We start from the raw sequence: 21,863 nt of genomic DNA on the forward strand, positions 1-21,863 counted from the left end.
AGTTTACATAGCTAGCTCTCAGTTGTCATAGTTGCCCTTTCTGAGGTAGAGGCTGTTCCCACTCCATACACACTGAAGCTTGAAAGTTACAGAACATACCTGGTGCTCAACACCTGTAACCTGGATCAGGGACACAGGGTACTAGCACTTCCTGCATAGAATGATGATAATAATTAAGTAATATAAAAATTCATGTGTATAAAAAAGGCACCTAAAACAGTGCCTGACACTGTAAGGGATCATTATGTTAGTAGTTATGGTTATTAGACTTAATGTCATTTAATCTTTCCATGGTTTGTTGGCTGTTTGGCTTCTAACTTTGCTCATAAACGTCCATGCCTCTTTGTGAGTGGGTTTTGCTCCCTAGTGTGTAGAAAACATAAGCAAACAGGTATAGCTTTTGTTAGTTTTAAGGTGTGACTTGGACAAGCGCTGAGAATGGTATCTAAATTGTCAGAATGCAGATGCACAGAGGGAGCTGGTTTTCCTTGGTTGTTGCATAATAAAGTGGTAGCAATCTAAAGCAATATCAGTTAGAGACTAGCATAGTCCTTTAAAAATTAGTCTAGTCAGATAAAAATTAAATGAAAGTATGGACTGATGGGGCATGGTGGTATTGGCCTTCTCAGCCTGGGAAGCTGAGACAGGAGGATTGACAGTTTAAAGCTAGCCTGAGCTATGTAGTGAGATTCTCTCTCAATGCCCTCCCTCTTCAAAAAACGTGATCCAAAAGTAGGGCAGGACTTGTTAGCAATGCGGTGTTTCTCGGTTCTGTGTGTATATGTTTTAGGGGTTTGATTTGGTTTGGTTGTGGGGACTTGAATGCAGGGCCTAGTGTATGATAACCATGTCTGAATAGAACTTTAGCTGTGTATGTGTGTGTGTGTGCATATATGTTGCATGAGGAGGGGTTTCTTTGTTTGTCCTGTCTGCCCGACTAGCTTACACCCGAAATAATCACAAAGAAACTGTATTCATTTAAACACTGCCTGACCCATTAGCTCTAACTTCTTATTGGCTAACTTACATATTAGTAACCCATCTCCATTAATGTGTATCACCATGTGACTGTGGCTTACCAGCAAGATTCTAACCAGTGTCCGTCTCGGGCAAGAGAACCATGGCATCTACCACTCTGCCCTTCTTCTCAGCATTCAGCTCTGTCTACTCTGCCTACCTAAGTTCTGTCCTATCAACTAGGCTAAGGCAGTTTCTTTATTCAACCAATGAAAGCAACACATAAACAGAAGGACCTCCTACACCACATGTGTGTGTGTGTGTGTGTGTGTGTGTGTGTGTGTGTGTATGTGTGTGTGGAATTGTTTTTGAAAAGAATCAGAAGTACAGTTGGGATGCTCATCTTTAGCTAAGATGTCATCAAGTCAGCCTTACTCTAATATTACTATTCTATGGTTCAGTAAAGTTCCAGAACTCCCAGCTATGAAGTGGCTCTATACTCCTCCTGATAATGTTTCTATGGCTTGTCTCCTTCATGCATCACATCTACCATGATCAAATCTTTAATTAAGCTTGACTCATCTTAATTTTTTTTCTTAACCAAGATCTCTTTGGTTTGCCATATTCTTTATATCTTAGAGAACTATGCCGTTGATAACACAAACATGAAAGTCTTATTAGAAAAGCATGGTAAAATTCTGTTCTTAAATTATCACAGAGAAACATGGTAAAATTCTGTTCTTAAATTATCACATAACCTCAGGCCAGTCTGTTTCCATGATAGTACTGCTTTAAATTTCTTCTGGGAAGAGAATATTTGTACAGCGTACATATGTTCTGCAATGGAAAGCTCAAGGTACTATGTCATACTTAAAAGCAATAAATAGATACTGTAGTTTAACACCCAGAGCTGTTATTCTGGTCATCTCAGTTGTCTTGAACCCACTTAAGAAATGGGAGATAAGCCAAAATATCTCAGAACAAGAAAAATAGACTTAACACAGCCAGATGCATCATCTTTACTAATAGGATGCCACTTCAGTCCTCACTTGGAAGCTATTTATTCCTCCTTCTGCCCAGTTTTAGCCGCTAGTGCCGAGGTCGTTAGGATGAGATGTGGTTCTAGCTACCAACACAGCGTGCAGAAGGGAGAGGGATCACAAGCCATAGCTACGGGGCAAAAGTGGGTGCCTTTTATCATTTCACAGACCTGCAGAACTGCTGTACATCTTAGGTATCCATTTAGAGTACATGCTTATAAAATGAATGTCATTGACTTTACTATAAATAAATAATAAGTATGTGAACAGGTTAGAAAAACTGCCATCAAAATGGGGCTAAAAATTGGTACTTTAACTAAGTTCATTCGAAGTCCTACTAGTGCAGAACTGTGAAGCTCACTTGAATGACAGGCTTTGTTTTACAGGGTTACGGCTATCTTGTGTCCTTTATAGCTTGTCAGTCTGTCTTACAGTTTTTCTCATAGACTCTTTCACTGACTTTCTTGTGTCACACAAGAGCAATGCCTCCCCACTTCCACTCACTCTCCATCCGAAGACCCTACTGTCTCATCCCCTCCGCTCTGCACCCTGAGTCTGGGAGCAGTTTGAGAGGTCAGCTCCTTGCTTGATTTCTGTCTCTGTTACCTAATACAGTGCTCAGTAAATGGTGATGACCTCTAAGTCAGTTTTGGTTTCGATTCCTTCCTTCCTTGATTACAATGGTTCTTTGAACAGCTCTCATTCGTCTTGACTCCCTTAATGAGACTAGTTCTTGGGCTCGATGACATACGAGTCACAGTTTTGTGTAAGCCCCTACCTGGCCATCCTTTGGCCTGTGTCCTCCCTCAACCCCATAGCCATACTGTTTTGATCAGAGCTGCTCCCCAAGGGATGAGCTCAGTCACTGAATCTATAATTCTTCTCAAAGCTTCCCTCTCTGAAATTCATGTGACCCCCCCAAAGCTGCCCACTGTACTGGGTGAAGTTATAGGGGCCACAAATCCAGATAGGGCAATGGTTGCCATACTCTCGACTAGTTGGCACAGTGCTGCTTGTTCAAGGCTCCTTCCTTTGTGCACACACAGCTTCCCACGTGCCTGTTTTCCATAGCTGCTCTCTCATCCCTGCTCTTCCTCTCTCAGGCTTTTCTCTTTGGGTTTTCTGTGTATGTTTCTGTGTCGTTCTGCATCGTTTTTTCTTTGTGTCTCCCCTTCTGTGCTCAGGCTCAGTTTCTTCTGTCTGTTGTGATGCAAACATACTCAGGCTCCAATCCTACCTTTTTTGTTTTGTTTTGTTTTGTTTTTCAAGACAGTTTCTCTGTAGCTTTGGAGCCTGTCCTGGAACTAGCTGTTGTAGAGCATGTTGGCCTCGAACTCACAAAGATCCTCCTGCCTCTACCTCCCAAGTGCTGGGATTAAAGGCGTGTGCCGCCACCGCCCAGCTCAATCCTAGCTTTTGTCTTGGGTGATTTATTTCCCTTTTTCTTTTGACCCCCTAGAAGCTTTCCCTGCCTAGATTTCAGCCCTACCACCTGCTCTGCTTCAGCTTGAAATAATTAACTCATCATTCCTCCTGCCCTGCCCAGACCGTAGTTTATCCAGTGCCTTAAAGACCCTGGGGAGGGTCTTCTATTCTTCTGTTTCCCAGAACCAACTCTGGGTGCCAAAGTGCAAATTCTGAACTCTTTTCCTGCCCCCTTCCTCTTCTCATCCTCAACTTCTCCAGCATATTATTCTCTCACTTGCTTCCTCCTGGCTAGACTTTTGTCTCCCCAGGCAGAATTCTGCTTCCTCCTAAGAGTGGCATCTCCAGCCTTCTTTTCTGTTAGCACTAAAATTCTGCTCTAATGCCAGTTTGCCCTCCTGAGATTGCATTCCTGGAGAGAGTATTTTCCCCAGCCATCCTTCAACTGCATCTATAGAACCTGTAACTTTCCACCATCCCATCCACACCCATGCAACCACATCTAAACCTCCTGCCTTTCAAAATGATAAATGCCCTGTTCTGCGTTCCCAAAGTAGTTAGAGTCTTGCTGGATTAAATCACAGAACTTGTGCTTCAGAATTTGGAATGTATTAAGTGGTGCTTACAGTCGCAAGTTCTAGTGGATTTCAAGAACACCTGGGGTGCTGCTGGGTGCCCGGACTCCAGGCGTGTGCCATCATGTCTGGTTTTTGTGATTCTGGGGTCGAGCAATGTCAGCACCAATTGAGCTATATTCCCAACCCTAAAATAGTCTGTGCTGTGTAACACCTTGTTGATGACCTATAGTATGTATTTGTTCTCAGAAATTAAAAAGACGTTCAATAATTTTATTACATAAATAGAGCTTTTTAAGGGTTGGGGGTTCTTTTTTTGAGAAGGGGGAACCTCGCTTTGTTACCCACTGTTCTCAAGCACATGCGCTAAGGTAATCCTCCCACCTTAATCATAATTAGGAATACAAGCGTATGCCATGAGGCGCTTGCAATGGAACCCAGGGCTCTGTGAATGTAGTATATGTGCTATTCCACTGAGCCACAGCTCCAGCCAAGATTGCTATTGTAATTTCGCCCTGCTTTTTCAAAAGTGCATTTAGGGATTGGAGGGATGGCTCAGGAGTTAAGAGCACTCATTGTTCCTGTAAAGGATCCAGGTTTAGTTCAAATGGTGTCTCACAACCATCCACAACCCCAGTTCCAGGGAACCTTATACCCTCTTCTCACCTCCGTGGGCTCCAGGCACAGAAATAATACGCATACATACACACAGAATAAACACTCAAGCACGCAAAATAAATATCTTTAAAAATTAAATAAATAATATTGAAAGTGCACGTGAATAGCCTATATTGTAATGTAGTTGGACTTATCTGATGTAGAAAGCTTGAAATCATTATATTTTTGTTTAATGTTGTAGTTTAAATATTCTTTCATGTCAGTGAATATTCTTTGAAGATGTGATTTATTTTTAATAGCTCATTGTGCTTTCTGCCATGCAACCAGTAATGGTTAATTTAGAAGTTTTCTGGCTTACATATTTTAATAAAATAAGCTGGATGCTGCTTTGCTCATATTCTCTTAGACATTAGAATCACTTCATCACTGTTAGGTACTCTGAAACCATGAATAGAAATTAACTGTCATTTTTAAGAATTCTCCCACTCTTTTAGGGAATATGTAAATATGCGAGATTTTGTAAAAGAATAATACCAGTCGAGTTGCTTTTTAAAGAGCATAAGCCAAAAGTCAGGATGTTCTCTGCTCCCCCCCCCCAAGCCACTGCCCCTCTTTTTCTCCTTTTTCTTTTTTTTCCCCTTTTGGGATTTTTTTTTTGAAAAGTGAGTTTTTGTTCCAGGGTCAGTCTTGGCAGATAGCCTGGCTGGCCTTCAGCTCACTCTCTCTGTGTCAGTCTCCTGAGTGCTGGGGTTACAGGCATATGCCACTACACCTGCCTTCTTTCCTATTTTGAGTATCTTCTATTTTTATTAGAATACCTAGGTGTTATTGGTGGTATCAATCTTAACATCAACATTTTCAGGTAGAAGGGCTCCCCACCTCTGATATACTGTGTTAGAGCATTCATTGTGCCTACATTTTTTTCCCTTGAGTACTTTTTTTATTTAGGTGTAATAGATTAAAGGTTTAATAAATAAATAGGAATTTTCCAGTTCAGGGCAAATTTTACTTCTGTTTATAATGTTTCTATAGCAGCATTGATTTTTTTATGTTTAGTAACTTGGCAAGCTACTAATAATAAACTTGTTGAGCTTGTTTTTGAAAGGTAAATAGAAAATTGAAGGTATTGGAAATGTTTCTGTTCTTTCCCTTGGAGGGTTACAGAGAAGGCATCCTCTAAGCCGTGCATTTACAGACTCTCTAATTCAGAGACTTCCAGCAGCAGGAAAATGGTCCCACGGTGCAGTTCCAGATCATTTGTAATAGCGCTCAAATTGCTAGTGTGATCAAGCCTGTGCCAAAGAACAGCCTTTCCCCATGCTGATTAGATTCAGTTCCTCCTGTGCATTTTAAAGGACCTTTACCTGTGGGCTCCATTTTTCATGGCTGATTGAATCTGGTATCACACATTTTCAGCCCGTTATTATGTTTGTCACACATTGGCAAGAGAATGTGATTTAGAGATCTATATGATAAAAATGTCTTCTCATTTAGGAAAAGCCCTGAAAATATTAGTCATTCTGACCAGCTCAAAGAAAAGGAGAAGCAAGGTTTTTTCAGGTCAATGAAAAAGAAAAAGAAGAAATCTCAAACAGTAAGTACATGACTATTTTCCATATATGACATGGATTTCTGTATTTTTTCTGTGGAGATATTGTACCCTCTACATGGAACAATCCGACTTCATTTCTGAATGTGACTGTGTTATAGATACCTCTTTCGTAAGTCCTACACTACTGTCCTCTCCTAAAGCCTTTTCTAGATCCAGCAGAATCTCCAGGAGTAGAAAAAACTTAATTGGGATGAGAAAATGCTTCCAAAATTATGGAGACATGGGATTTGTTTTTCTCTGGGAGCATAAAGATTTGTAAAAACCTAGGAAATGATTTTGGGCTTACATTTAAATTGTGAAATTCACAAATAGCCATCATCCCTTATCCTTTCCCAGATTGTGGACTATCTGGTCATAGAGATGCAATTTCAGGGCTTGCTTTAGTAAGAGAAGGTGTTTCACTTCTGAGGGCCCTGGGAGACAGGCTGCACCTGAGATCCCGAGGAGCGTCTGAACAATGGGCCAGCTGTACTGCCCTGTACTCATCAGTGTTTGGGAGCACATGAGTGAAATTTCTAAGATAGCTAGTGACAAGAGAAAGTGGGGGAGGAGGAAACAAGCCTCCAGGAGAACAGTAGGAGCAGTTCACTCAAAAGAAGCCTGCTTCTCTTCATTTTATGATACCCTCACAACCAAGTGACATTGAGTTAGCCATGTTCAATGATTTGGATTTGGGTCTTAGCTTTACTTCACACAAGATTTACTCTCATTCTGTTAAAGAAGAAAATTGCCTAATCAGAATGGCCTGTTCACATAGGCTTCATTGACTTTTGCCTATGAGTAAACTAAATGCTTCTGAGTCCCTTCAAGCCATCATCAAAATGAGAAGTGATAGCTTAGTGCTAACTAACAATGTCTTCTTAATAGTAGAAAAGTATGTAACTCATACTAAGGATATTTGTCTCAGAGATGTTTGAAAGATGTTAAAAGTGGCTTTTTGTTTGAGACCTTTCTGAGCTGCCAAATGGGTTCTGGGACTCAAACCTAGGTCCTCTGGAAGAGCAGCCAAGTCCTCTTAAAAGCCAAGCCATCTGTCCATCCTAAATATTTTTAGGGCCCCTTAAAATCTAGACCTTTGTAAAGCATTCTTTCACTTGCTTATTAAATGTCAGTATTTTATTCGAAATAAATGACTTCAAGCCAGGAGCAGGCTTGGGGCATGGTATTGCAAACCTTTAATCCTATTGCTCAGGAGGCATAAGCAGGCAGATCTCTTGAGAGTTTGTGACCAGCCTGGTCTGCATAGTGAGTTTCAGGGTAGCCAGAGCTGCATAGTAAAACCGTTCAAACTGCCACCACCAACAGCAACAAAAGATTTCATTATGGAAAAAAATGTGAAAAAAGAAAAATCATTCTTAATCTTGCCCAAATCTACCATAAATAATAAGAGGATTTTAGTATTTTCCTATAGCTTTTTAGCCTGTGCATACAATTTTAGTGTGTATGTGTATGTATGTGTGTTACCTCTTTGTTTTAATGGTTACATGGTATTTTTAAAATGTTCATGGGGGTGGAAAAGGGTACCTGTGTCTCTTACTGAAACTTGCCTAGATTGAAATGTCAAATTAAAATGTCACTCAACTACATTTGTTGCTGAAACTGGATGAAGAAATGAATAAATAGACTTGACTTTGCTTCGGGATGCTTAAAATGTTTTAACTGCTAAAAATTTAAACTCTGTACATTGTCTATAGAACATGTTTTCTATCCTAAGTATTACCCTAAGACACTTTCTTCCTGGCCACTGGTATAAATTTTGTGGGTTTTTGTCAACTATATGCCTACAGTCTGGTGATGTGATTAAGTTGTAGAAAATAATGAGAGAAGAACTGAGGCCGTCTTGTATATAAATTTAGATTTTAATGCTTGTCTGCCTTAGACCAACATTAAACCCAAAGCCCTTGCCTGACTGTGGCTAAGCATAGTATATACATCTTGCCTAACTTGACTATTCAATATTGGTTCAATTTTAAATATTTAAATAGTTAGATAAGTTAGAATAATAGAAAAATTAGTATTCTCTTGCATCCTCTCCACTTAAACTTTTTATTAAATATTTATACTAACTGCAGAATAGCTTTCCACAGATCATAATGCCTTAAGTTTTCCAAACAAAAAGATTTCTATATTTCTCCATTTTAATTAAGAAAAAAATGTAAGGGCTTTGGGTTCTAGAGTCAGATTTTCAGAGAGCAGTACACACAGAGTGCCAGACCTCAGGCACCGAGGCCTGGCATTGAATTCTCTCTGCTTCCTTTGAATGAACATTCAAATGTAACTAAAGGGAACTTGTTCTTAGTTTCTAAAGTTTAGTAAAAAGAAACCTAAGTAGAGCAAACCAAAATATTGAAGGCATTGAAGCTTTTGCATAAGATTCTAAGAAATTGAAATCTGATGCCAGACGAACATGGTATCCTATGTTCATCCTAAATTTAGGTGTAGCCTACATCTAGTTTACTAGTGTAGGCGCTGAGCCAGGCAAGTGGTGACCTGTCCAAAGTCACACAGTGAGTTGTAAGAACTAAAACTGGGTTCCCCTGTGAACGGCCTCTGAGAGCTCGCTGCTGGCCTTCTTAGCAGTCCAAGTTAACTCCTAGGCAGGGTTTCTGTTATTAAAGCCGGAAAACTCAGATATTTACACAAATGCCTTCATACACACACCAATGAAAAGACAACCCTACTGCATCTCTATATATTTTTGTTCTCTGACCATCAAGGCAGCAAAAAGAGAGAAAAGAGGTGCCAAAAATAATTCTGTGTTGTAAAGGTGCCTCCTTTGACTCAAGCAAGTCTGGAAACTGCCTTGGGGAATCTGGCTTCGGATGTATAGCCATATATCCAGGGAGTTACATAAACCGTCAGAGCATATGGTGCCTTGGCCAACTTGGTAATTTGTATCTTCTTTAGTATCTCAACTTGAAATGATACATCAATTTAAAGATTGAACTTTTAAAGGAATTTTGTGTGCGCGCATGATATGGGGGAGGAAGGTGCAGAGGAACCACAGTATATACAGGTCCGAAGACAATTTTGTAGAGTTGGGCTCTCTCCTTTGACCTTTTTGTGGGTTCTGGGAATCAAACTCAGGTTGTCCAGTGCCCCACTAATCCTCCTTACCAGCCCTGAAGATTAAACTGTTGTTACTTTCTTGAAAACCAGAATTCAGAATTGTGCCAGATGTTTTAAATGAGGTGTATATTTCTAACAGTGTAGAAATAGGGCTACTTAATTAACCTTAGTATTCCACACAGTGGCAATCCTCTTCCAAATGATATTTAGTCAAGATAATTGACTAAGAAATTCAAAGCGACTAAAAATATATATTCTTTTGTAATAAACAAGCCATATGGTAGAATCTTTTAGTTCCTGAAGTCCTACCAATTAGGAAATGACTGAAGTTCATCAGTAATTCATTACACACAATTCTTCATAATAATTTGTGATAATAAATACATTCTTAAGTAAACATAATGTAAGCAGATGCCTAAAGGTCTCTAGGCATTCCTGGGCTATTGTTCATAATCATGGTATAGGCTCTGAAATATTTTGTACTTGCCTAAACTTACGTTATTGTTTCCAGTCAAAAAGTAACAGATAATCTCTCTAGATGCCTAGCTCAGACAGTCTCTCCATGAGCGTTACTATTTAATCATTTGAGGACTACCAAGGCCTAGTAGTTTCAATTAAAGCACCTATTTATTTTACCTATTTTTTTCTTTTTGCAATTAGCTCATTTGTATCTTATATTACAGACAGACTCCACCAACGGGGAGAATCCAAGCATCAAGAAATCCCTCTTTCCTCTTTTTAATTCAAAGAATCATTTAAAGCATAGTTCTTCTTTGAAAAAGCTTCCTGTAGTCACTCCACCCATGGTACCCGTTTTTACATATCGTAGCCCTGAAACTCCTCCAGTAAACTTGTTTTACTGACGACAATAGCATGTCTTCTTTTCATGGGGTCATATTCTCTTTGTGCTAGTTAAGTGCCTGAGCCAGTTCCATAAATTCACTGGGATATATGGATGTATATAATACATATATTCTATATGTATATATTATATCTATATCTAGTCTGGGTTTTCTGCATCCATTAAAGATGTTGAAGCATTAAGCCTACTAAACAAACTAGTAAGGCTGGTTTGGATGCTCTGATTAGCCAGTTGTTAGCAGACAGCATTCATGAAGTCCTTTAATTCCTGTAAAGAACCTGATTAACACTTACAGTCAACAAATGTCTTTGCCCTTGGCTCACCACATGGACTTTGTTACCATTTGGTTGGCAGTTTGTCTCTTTGAAACCAAGTCTGAACTGACCAAATTGATTGAGCTAGCAGGCTCCATGAAAAAAGCAGCTTGTACTAGTTGATAACTCGCTCTATCCTTACCTGCCTCTAGCTTTTGCTGGTCACTAGGTGTAGAGCCATGGCTTTTACTTGGCATTTGGCACAGCTCTCCTTTGTCCATCAAAGTCATTGAATAGAACAATTGCGCTCATTTGAAATTTGTGGCATAAATTTCTAGCAGTTCCTAAGTGTCCAAGGCCAGACCCAGATTTACTGGGCAGTTTGGGACTATGATTCAAACCATACCTCCCCACTTCTCTCCCCTCGCAAGCCCCCCTAGACTTCTTTGGCAACATCAAATACAGAGTTTGCATCATATTCCCAGCATGAAATTGTTTTATTGAACTGGTTCATAACCTAACTGCAGTATGGGATGAGGATCCAACAGCAGTTCCTGGTCCAGTCCACTATAACTGCTCTCTCTTACAGCTGCTGAAACTAACAGCATGGGAATGCTTTAAGGGTTAAGGTTTTAACCAGGCTGCATGACATCTGCCAATTTTTCCTAATGCAGGGAAAATTATTAAGAAGGCAGCAGGATTTAACTAGCACCACTTGCATCATGAATATTTGGAGAGTTTTGGTTTACTTACTGGGTCCTTTTGGTTTTTTTTTTTTCTCCCTCTTTTGAATTTTGGTTCAGTTTAATTTACTTTTCAGTTTGGGTCACCTCTTGGGTGTGGTTGTATATCTTAATTAGGGTTATTGGGATGCTTGCTGCATCTTTCTCCATCTTTCCCTCTAGGTACCCAACACTGATGGTCCCGATCTTCTGACTCTCCAGAAAGCCATTCATTCTTCTAGCACTGCAAGCAGCAGACCAAAGGAGTGGCGCCCTGAGAAGCTGGCAGATCTGCAGACCCAGGTGAGTCTGGCTCACCAATTTTCAGGCGACAGTGTGTCCTGGGATGGAAGAGCAGTGAAGAAAAATTTTGTGCCTCCCCCAAATAGACCCTAACGAGTAGCCTTAATGGTTTTTGGAGGTCAGGATGAATTCTGCCATTGATTCTTTCCTCCACTGGGACAGAGCTAGCCCCCCACTGTCTTTCATCTAACATGGAGAGCAGTGGGGCAATGTGGAGAGATGAAAAAGAAATAGTTCTTGCCCACATTCAGGCCACATCTCGGGAGAGAAAGATTCATAAAGATCTTAGTAAAAAGTACGGCATGCCATGAACTATTGAGGAAGATAAACCAAGGTTCTGGGAGGATTGAGGTTACCTTAAAGATGCTAGCATGTAAATTGGGCCATGAAAACCAGGCACTAGAAGCTTTCTTAAAAGAACATTTTAACTTATGAAATCCAAACTGGTTTTTATAGAGAGTCAAATTCTTATATTAGGAATTACATATTATACAGTAACAGGGGGTTATAGTTCCCTGCCATAATGGAGAACTTGAAATTTTTTTGTCAGGTACCATCTGTTTTAAACATTTACGCTAACTGGAAATGTTTCAGTATTGGATCTCTTCAATTCACTATAATAGACATAGTGACCAAGTCTAGCATGTTTAGTTAACCAAATTGTTTGGGATTTAGAAGGAATGGCTCTTTTTATAGGCTCTGTGTTTTATTCTTTTGTTCTTAGGAAAACATTTTACCAGTTAAATGCAATTTGGCCTGCATTTTTCTGTGTCTCCCAAACTGTCCTGGAACTAACAAGACCTGGCTTTATGTCTTACCTACAAGATTATAGATCTGACTTGTTTCACTAGAATCTGTTACTCGGAGCTATAAACAAGAATTCTCTAAAACTGCCATTCTCTTTGCCTGGCCATATATATTCTGTACCTAGAGCATAATCTATTCTGGGAGATAAGGGAGCATAGAGAATCAAATTTCCTAATTTTTTGATTATTCAAACTAGAAACACAAAGATCTGAGGGTGTGATGCTAAGGGGCCCTTTGCTGGCAACTTCACATCTCCAGCTGATGCTGAGTTACTATGATTGCTTGCTAATTTTATAAAATTCACTAGGAAAGACTCGTTTCATCATTTTAATAAAAAAGAAAAAGTAGTCAGAATGGTGCCACCCAGTAGTCTCATCACTTGGGAGTTGGAAATAGGAGTGTGAACAGTTTGAGAGTATCCTGGGCTATGTACTGTAGTGTGGTGTTTACTCTTTGGGCTTTTTGGAGGACCCACCACCCAGCTCCCAAATCAATCAATCACACACAGAGGCTTATTCTGCATTATGAATGCCTGGCCTTAGCTTGCCTTGTTTCCTGCCAGCTTTTCTTAACTTATCCCACCTATCTTTGGCTTCAGAGCTTTGATCTTTCTCTATTCCTGTCTACCTTTTCTTTCCCTCTTACTCCTTGTCTGGCTGTGTGGCTGGGTGGCTCGGTGACCGACTGACCCCTGAAGTGCGCCTCCTTCTCTCTTGTTCCCAGATCTCTTTTCTCCAGACCTCTCCTCAGGTTTATCCTCTCCGCCTGCCAGCCCCCCACCTGTTTCTCTCTCCTGCCTCGCTATTGGCCGTTCAGCTCTTTATTAGACCATCAGGTGTTTTAGACAGGCACAGAGTTAAACTTCACAGAGTTAAACAAATGCAACATAAACAAAAGTGACACACCTCAAAATAACATTTCCCTACAATGTACAGAGATCTAGGCCAGCCTGGGCTTCATAAAGGCTAGGAGCAGAGAGGATCAAGAGTTGGAGCCCAAGTCCTGGCCTTCTGCTTTCACGCCAGTCTCCCTCCAGAGCATTGTACCCTGTGGAGCCTCTGGCCAGCAGCCCTTCTGCGCACAGGAAGTCCACTAAGCAGTCCTTCTGTGAGCAACTGAGATAAATGCTTTGTATTGCTAGTGCCCAAACTGTGGCCATTCCCACCTCAAAGATATGTAAATGAAAAAGTAAAAGTACAGTAGATTTACTGCATGAAGATTTAGTATCAAAAGAAAGCGAACATTATACAAATAAGAAGTGCTATACAGTTTTTAACTTGCTTCATTGCTACCTAAAGCAATACATTTTCCCAGATTCTCTTGCAGCTAAATATGGTTACATGCCCAAATTCTATTGAGTTGTAGTAACTACTTTTCCCATTGCTGTGACAAAATACCTTCCCAGGTTGAAGGTACAGTCCATCACAGTGGGGAAGGCACGGCAGCAGGTCACATTGTATCCACAGACAGGAAAAAGTCATGAATACCAGTGTATTCTTTCTCCTTTTACTCAGTCCAGGACACCTGTCAGTGGGATAGTGCTGCCCACATTCAGGGTGGACCTTCCCACCTCAATTCAATCTCTTTGGAAACAGCCTCACAAACACACCCAGAGGTGGATTTCCACAGGGATTCTAAATCCATTTAGTTGACAATTAAGATTGATCCTAAAACTGGTGAGATATAAATGGGAGACTTACTTGGAAAGTCTTCTGAAAAAGGAGAGAGGCACGCCTCTATCTCTTGTTGCTTCTTCTATCTGGGTAAGGACAGGATGTAGCCAGATCAAAGGAGCCCTGACTTTCAGGTGCTACCTTTGAGTAGCTCTAGTTATTTTCTCTAGATTTCTAGGCCTTCATGTAAAGGCAGTGACTAAAATCTTGTTTCAGGGAACCCAGAGACCAGATAAAGCTGGATTCGCCCCTCCAGCCATATCCTCTCCCTTCCTTCCTCCTTGTCTACTCCAAATTAAATCTTGTGCTCACCTTAATCTTCCTTTCAGAGCCAACCACTCAAATCCCTTCGCAAGCTGTTGCATCTCTCGTCATCGACCAATCACCCGGCTTCTTCAGATCCTCGTTTCCAGCCCTTAACAGCTCAACAAACCAAAAATTCCTTCTCAGAAATTCGGATTCACCCCCTGAGCCAGGCCTCTGGTGGGAGCAGCAACATCCGGCAGGAGCCTACACCAAAGGGCAGGCCAGCCCTTCAGCTGCCAGGTCAGATGGATCCTGGATGGCACGTGTCCTCTGTGACCAGGAGTGCCACAGAGGGACCTTCCTATTCTGAACAACTGGGTGCCAAGGGTGGGCCAAACGGGCACCCTTATAACAGAACAAATCGCTCACGAATGCCAAATCTGAATGATTTAAAAGAGACAGCCTTGTAATTTATGCTGGGATGGGGGGTGGGGGGGAGACATGCCAGTTGGGAGGGGAGGGTGCAGGGTGGGCCAGGGTAGTAAGCCAGTATTTTCAGCTTTATGAAGGTGTGTGCAATATTGTGTGTGATGGGGGGGGGCATCTGGCTCCTCTCAGCCACAAATGCTAGTCAGGGATCTTAGAGCCACGGGAGTTCCTTAGGGATCACCACTCCCCACAGGTCTTGTGTGAGAATGGATAGAGTGTGCCATTGAGGAAGAAGAAATTCTTGCCAGTTTCTCCCCGTTACATTCCAGCTTTAGTGCAATCTCTGTTGAACTTGGGGAAGCCAGGGTATGTCCTGGCTGTTTGAGGGATAGAAAATTCATGTTGACCAATGCCCTTACCACATATTTTTTTCTGACTAGACTAAATGTGGAGTTTATTGTAATCTAGGAGTATCCCTTTAAAGGGTTAGCAGATGAACTGTATGTCTTAAATTGTTTTCTAAGCTTCCATATTTGATAGGATTTGTAACATTTATTTATAATTAATATTGTACTGTTGTAATCATACCTTTTATGTTATAATGTAAAGTTATTTTGAGCTGTTTGGAACATTGTGAAGCACTGGGACAGCTACAGTAGTTTCTATAAAAACTAAACAGTAACATTTATATATTGCATCAGGAGTATTTTATTCTATATATAAATATATATGGTAAATAACTGTCTGTTTTATAAATATATTCATTTAAAGAAAGTATCATTATGACACTATCTGCCATATTTTTATACATTTGTGATATGAAGTGAGCGTTATACTTATAATAAAGGGAGTTGAATTGTGGCTACATGTGACTGTAACAGAATGAGCTTTGCTCAACTTTTTGGCCCCAGCAGTAGCCTCTAGACATGATCCTTGGTAGCAGACGAATGCAGCATCTCTCTGTAGACCCACAGGAGAAGAACGTTGGATAAGCCAGCAAGGATCCCAGCAAGCTTCACTTCTGTGCTTAGACTCGTGGCTCTCATTTGTGTCCAGGGACATTAACTTGCACACGAGAGGATAGGCAGAAGTGGTGCTCGTGGGTCTTTGCAGAGAACGCGCTCTTCCACTTAGCGTTAGTGTTAGAGTCTAGACCAAAGATTTGCCAGTGAACATTCCTTGTTGTGAGGTTGTAAGAGGCAGCTGTCTGCGGATCGGATCTTGCAAACCAGCTCTATGCTCCTGAATGCTGTCCGCCCTCCTGGAGATTGTTGCCTCCAGGTGGGATATGAGCTACGTGTATGGCATTTCTTCTTCTAAATGCTTTGTTGTTGTTGTTGTTATTATTGTTGTTGCTCTTCTAATATATTTAAAAGGCTCCTGAAGCAATTCCAGATGTAGAGAAAATTACTACATTTTTTTTTCCTTCCTGGGACTGTTTATAACAAGGTCATCATGTAACCTGTATATACATACACCCCATCCATCAGAACAGGACTTGTCTTTCCCTCCCGAGTTAGTACAAAGTATCATCAAGGCCTGGGGCCAGCGTTATACCCACCTGTCTCTGGACCATCTTTGACAGAAATCAACACCTCAACACCATCATCTACCGATAGTCATAGAGTTTTGAAAGTAGTCTCTTAGCAATAAGACTTTTAGAGATCACTCCCTTCCCTCAAAGAGGTAACTTTTCAGTATTTACTACTTGTTCCAGAATTCTGAGAGTGTCAGTCCCCAAATAAAGTCAGCTGTCACTGAAATATGCTGAGTTACTGTTAACCCTTCCCTGAGATTCTGAGAATCATAGCACTAATGATTATGACAATTCTAAAGGTCTTAGATTCTTTGAAGCTTAAATTGTGTGCATATTTCATATTTATATAAATACTATAATGTGTATTGATTATATAAAGAGGTCATTTTAAGGTGCTTCTACTTAATTTTGATAAGTATAATAGGCACTGAAATGAAACTCAACTGGGTACTATCATAGAAACAATTTGATTCAATTTGCATGCTCTTTAGTTCTTTTCCTATCTCGTTTCTGTTGCCAGTTCAGTACTGTCTGGGTAGCTCTGTGGCTTTTCCCAGGCAACTCTTTGGTTATCCAAGTGAGGCAGACCCTCAGCAGTTTTTGCCTGGATATAGTAACACTAAAGAGGTGTATATTTAACTCTTCTTTTTCATACTAAATCCCTAGTACCTTGTACACCCCCCCTTCCTCCTGCAAAACAGAAACTACATTTTGTTTCCTCTGGAAAGACTTCTCACTGTGCTGTGTGCTTAGGAACGGTGAGGTCCCATTGCCATGCTGTGGCATTAGTGGCTCGTCATCACCAAGGGGCTGGTTTCCCATGTTGTCATCTTTACTAACACTGGGATCTCAGATGTTTGTAGAACATTTATATTCATGATGGTTCTTCAAAGAAGGGCTAGAATAATTGCCTTCTACCTAGAGCAAACTAATCCTAACTGATGAAGTCAATACTTAATTTTCCTACATTCCCAGATTTGAGCCAGAAAATAGCTACGTTTTCAGCTAGTGTTTCTGAGCTAACTCTTTTATCCTCTTCTTAGCTCTTGTCTGTTCTGACTTTTCCTTGACCCTCAAGAAGCTGTAAGGGAATCTACAATCCCATTCACTCCCTTCCTGCTCCCAGATGGGGGCGCTAACATTTCCTCTCGGATCTAATAGGCCCTCTCTTAGCTTTTAACTGTCACTTCCCCCTCTATTAGGTCATTCATTGACCTCAAAAAGATACCATTTGTGGCAGGAAGGAGTTGACTGAAAGTCACAACCCCCCCCCCATTTTCTTTAGAAGGGGGAATTGATGGCATCCATGTTCTCTTCTCTGCCCTGACATCCTAAAGAACACAAAGGTTGAACTGGAGGCTTATGGAGTACTTTGTGTTGGGAAATTACTGCTGATCTCCTTTTGAAAAGAACCTTGGCTCCACTGGTTTTCTCTTCTCCCTTCTCTATCACCCTCTTTTTCTTCTCTGAAGCTCTAAGTAAACTTTAACTGATCTTTGTTTGGTCTTGACCGAAGTTTAGGACTCTCCAGAGCCCCAGACCAGAAGGGAGTGCCCCATGCCAAGAGGCTCAAGTGAGCTGCCTCTCCAGCAGCCCTTCTCAGCCAAGGGCACTTTTGTCCCCCAGGGCACAATTGACAATGTCTGGAGGCATTTGGTTGTCTTGGGCTGCTACCAACATCTAGTGAGTAGAGGCCTAGGACATTGCTAGACATCCTCGAGGGTGTTCCAGCCCATAACTAGTGCCAACGTTTAAAAGTCCTGCCTGAGACCACTCCAGGCCAACCACTCTGCAGAACTTGCCTCTGGCCCTGGGTTTTCCAGGCTACTTAACTGCAGGAGTGAACTCTTCAGCACTGTATTCTCTTTAAGAATCCTCTACCACTGTTCTCAAATCCTTGCAATCCTATTGTTTGTTTCCATTGTCTTGGACCTGCTAAAAGGTGCATACTTTGGGAGGAAACCAGAGTTACTTTATATACGTTTGAGAACTTAAATTCTAGGTTAGCAGCCTTAGGAAATCTTTCTTAGCCAGGAGGCTTATATTTAGAAGCAAGCAACAGCCTGGCAGATTGGCATGATTTTTACCAACTGCTCAAAGGCATCATGGCTTTCAGCTGTGTCTGCCGAAAGAAAATGTCTTTGTTATTTATTCAAGTCATTTAATAGATCTTTACAAATATTAGCATATGGCAGACTGATTAGAAGCAAAACTCTTTATTGGTGGTTGTGATGTGGCTATTCTAGAAGTATTGTGCTGTATGCTTTGGTTAAATCTGTTTTTTAAACATGCTTTTAAGACTCACCATATGCAGTTGTATAATTTAATTCTAAGCAGACCTATGCTGGTCAGTCTCTAGTCATGCTGTGTATTATAAAAGTATGTTGTGGTTGTAGACTTAGCCAGTTTAGCATGTTCCTAATCAGAAAATTAGTGGACTCCACTAGGAAATGCTATCCCATTTTCCCTTCCCAGTACCTCTTAGTTGATATCATAGTATCCTCACTTAAACTAGTCTTTAGAGTAAATAAGGAAAAAAGCCATTTATTTTCTTCTAGCCATGTATTGAGAATAACTCATATGTGTATAATTTTTTCAAAGGCCAGAGGATTACTTTTCCAGTGTGTGGAAGGCTTTGTCCATTCTGTTCACCTAGGTCTTGGTGGTGACAGAACTTTTGGCAAGGACAACAAATAACTCATTAGAAGTCACTGCTGGGACTCAGCAAAACTGCGTCTCTTTTATGCTCAGAAACCTATGTTCTGAGCGCCATTGCTTTTGCATCTAGAAGTTCATTACCTACCGCATTAGAGTGGGCTACTGAACTCCCCTATATGGGTAAGAAGATCCATAGATGCCTGTTTCTGTGAACTGGGGCAGTGATATGGTTAACTAATCCAAGTCAGAAAGCAGTAGGGTATTTCCTTGCCTTCTTCAGTTCATCACTAATAAAAGTTCATTGCAGTTCATTTATGGTTTGAGAAATAACAGTTCTGATTTCTTTAAAAGGGACTGCAGAAAAGACAGTACAAATGTCACTAATCCCTGGGACCAGAGTCTTAGGAGAAGGTCCCTACCAAATTATAAAAGGGCAGATTACCAGAAAATAAAAATCAAGCAAACGAAAAATCCAAACTTGTAAGTGGTTGTGGTTTCCCCTTTTGCTTCTTGAACAGCTGAAATCTAGACTATCTTGAGGTCTGGTTCAACTGATTAAAAAAAATCTTGGAAACCATGAATGAGGAGCCATGCAAGAAAATGAAGCCCCTTATCTGTTTGTATACACCTGAAGGGAAAAGCCAGGTGGCTAGGAAACTCTGGGCCTATTGCCCATGCAATTTTTTTAATTGAATGTACTATACAAGATGGTAGACTTTGTGCAAACCAGTTGCTTACATAAATCATCGTTGCCCACAGTGCTTCGTTAATTCATCAGCATTTGGTCTGGTCCCTACTCCACCTTTCTCCTCTCTGGGCAATGACCCACCTTTCTTTCTATTTACTGTAGGCTGTTAAATATGATCTTGACCTGCCTTGTATTTTCATTCAACTGTTCACTCCCACATTTAAGGAAGAGTTGTCTCTTGTTTTGCCAGAAAAAAATAAAATTGTCCTAGTCTGTAAGCTGGATTTGTGGGGCCAGCAGCACCGGCAGAGTGGAACCGCTTTCGCGTCGAAGGCCCTTCGTTTCTCACAACCCCTTCGATCCTCGGTCCAATTGATCCTCCTTGGGAATCTGAAATCAGTCTCCGTGTTGTATGCAGATTAGAAGTTGCCTTGTTTGCTGCTCTTCCCAGGCAGAGTATCAGGGAGAAAGAGGCCTTATCTGTCCCTCCTCCGTGTCCCCTCCTGTTTAGCAGACCCGCTGAGAATCCCTCAGGATTTCCTTTCCCAGAAGGCTGCTGTGAGTCATTTCAGGCATAGACAAGCTGGTCCTAGTGCTGTGCTTAAGGTCTCATCCGAAGAAACCCAGGAATCGAAATGCTAGATGCCTTGACTTTTGTCCCTGTTTGGGGATTAAAGTGTTTCTTGCCAGAATCATCAAAAGCTCTGGTTTAAATTCAGTGGAGTTTCATGAGAAAGACGATGCTTTTCCTTCTGGAGAATGTGTATTCTCCATACTGGCTTCGAGTTTCCAAAAGTGGAAAGTAAAGCTCGCAGAAAATCCATGTTCCCTAGGGGTGATCAGTGGGTTCTAGTCACCGGTCTCTCTCCCTCTCCTTGTTTACTCTGGTCAGTGATGGGGTGGCCTCGGGGAGGAGCGGCCATGTGGCCATAGGAAGAAGTCAATTCTTACTGTAAACTTGCATTGATGAACAGAGACAATTAAGCCAAACAAAATAGTTAACCCAGAGTTCAATCTCTAAGAATTGCTTTGTGCCATTCTGAATTCAGGTAGTTATTCTGTATATACTTAGACAATTATCAGAACTTCTTCAATCTTTACTAAGTTTGAAGGGGGTAATCTGGGAAGGCACAGGACAGGGTGACATTGAAACCCCTGTTCATTCTTAAAAACAAAAATAGGGATAAGCCAGAGGGATATGCCATCCGATGTGTGGTAGATAATCAGTGGACATTCTTAATTGCACAGACTTTATAAACCATTATATAAAGTGTATTCCATACTTTTTACTGTGGCAAGGGTGTGATGTGGTTGTTAATCTTTTTAATTTTTGAATCCAAACTGAATTTAAAGTGTTGAATACTTAAAATTCCTCACAAGCTAATTATGAACCATTTGTAAAGTGTTTCTATAACTCTTTATATCATGTGTTGGTACATCTTATCAAGTTTTTTCTGGCATGTATTCCATTCTAAACTTCTGTAAAATTTCTATTGTTGTTGTATATATTCTACAAATATCTACTCCGTGGTAACCTTCATTAACAGCATGAAATGGTTAATTTTTACTGAGCACAATGTATTTTTGAATGGATCTTCCCACATGTCTTTAATAAAATGCAGATTTTGCACTGACTCATGTGACTGCCAGGCTTTCCCAATCTTGAGCACTGTGGTCCTTCTTGCCTTTGAACAGTCAAGCAGCTCCATTTTAATTCTTTCTTTGTAAGCAAGAATGTGTTCGAATTCAAATGAGGCCAATGGGCCTTGGAAGTTGTAATCAGTTTAAAGGAGAGAAATTAATGTAAAGCAAAGCAAAGCAAAACCTGTTACTTAATGGGTTTTTTCCTATTTATAAAGTTCTTTTCCCCTGATGGCATTGTGAAAACTTTGGTTTCTTTCACACTTGAGTGTTGTTGTCTGTGTCATTTGGTGCTCACTTGGTAATCTGAGGATGAAGAGAGATGCTAACCTGGCATGCTTAGCCCTGCAAAGTAAAAATGGTCCGCTCTGAAAGATTGCTTCTGGTTGTAGAGCAGGGGTTAGCTAGCACTCTTTCAAAGAGGCCAAATAGTAAATGGGCTCTATGGGCCATCAAAGCTTTGTTGCTCCACAGAACCCTGTGCATACAGCACAAAAACAGCTAGATAATATGCACAGGCAGAGTTGACTGATGCCTGGTGTAGGCCAACTAGGTGTACTCTCCTGAGCCAAAGGGAGACAGTATAAATACAGGCACAGTAGCCGTACCCCTTCAGTTTATAGTCCAGTTGGAGGCATAACTATATACTGCTCGGTAGGGAGACAGAAACGTCAAATTCATCTTACTTTATTTGTCACTTATTCTCCAATTTTATATATCTTTCCTTAAAAGGGGGTAAGAGTTGAA

General features: G+C 40.8%; 1 protein-coding gene across 2 annotated transcripts in view; it reads left to right on the plus strand.

Annotated features, from left to right (window-relative positions):
* Cdkl5 (cyclin dependent kinase like 5) overlaps window positions 1-21,345 on the plus strand; it is a 195,819-nt gene extending 174,474 nt beyond the window's left edge. The window contains exons 16-19 of one of the 2 annotated variants that reach the window (XM_026784762.1): window positions 6,110-6,209; window positions 9,980-10,102; window positions 11,318-11,437; window positions 14,247-21,345. In XM_026784762.1, the coding sequence (XP_026640563.1) occupies window positions 6,110-6,209; window positions 9,980-10,102; window positions 11,318-11,437; window positions 14,247-14,633 (730 nt within the window). In that variant the 3' untranslated portion in view covers window positions 14,634-21,345. The remainder of the gene's footprint in view (window positions 1-6,109; window positions 6,210-9,979; window positions 10,103-11,317; window positions 11,438-14,246) is intronic. The other variant, XM_013350568.2, reaches the window with a different exon arrangement.
* Window positions 21,346-21,863: the final 518 nt, after the last annotated feature.

Source organism: Microtus ochrogaster, chromosome X (genome assembly GCF_000317375.1).
Source record: "Microtus ochrogaster isolate Prairie Vole_2 chromosome X, MicOch1.0, whole genome shotgun sequence".
Lineage (NCBI taxonomy): Eukaryota > Metazoa > Chordata > Mammalia > Rodentia > Cricetidae > Microtus > Microtus ochrogaster.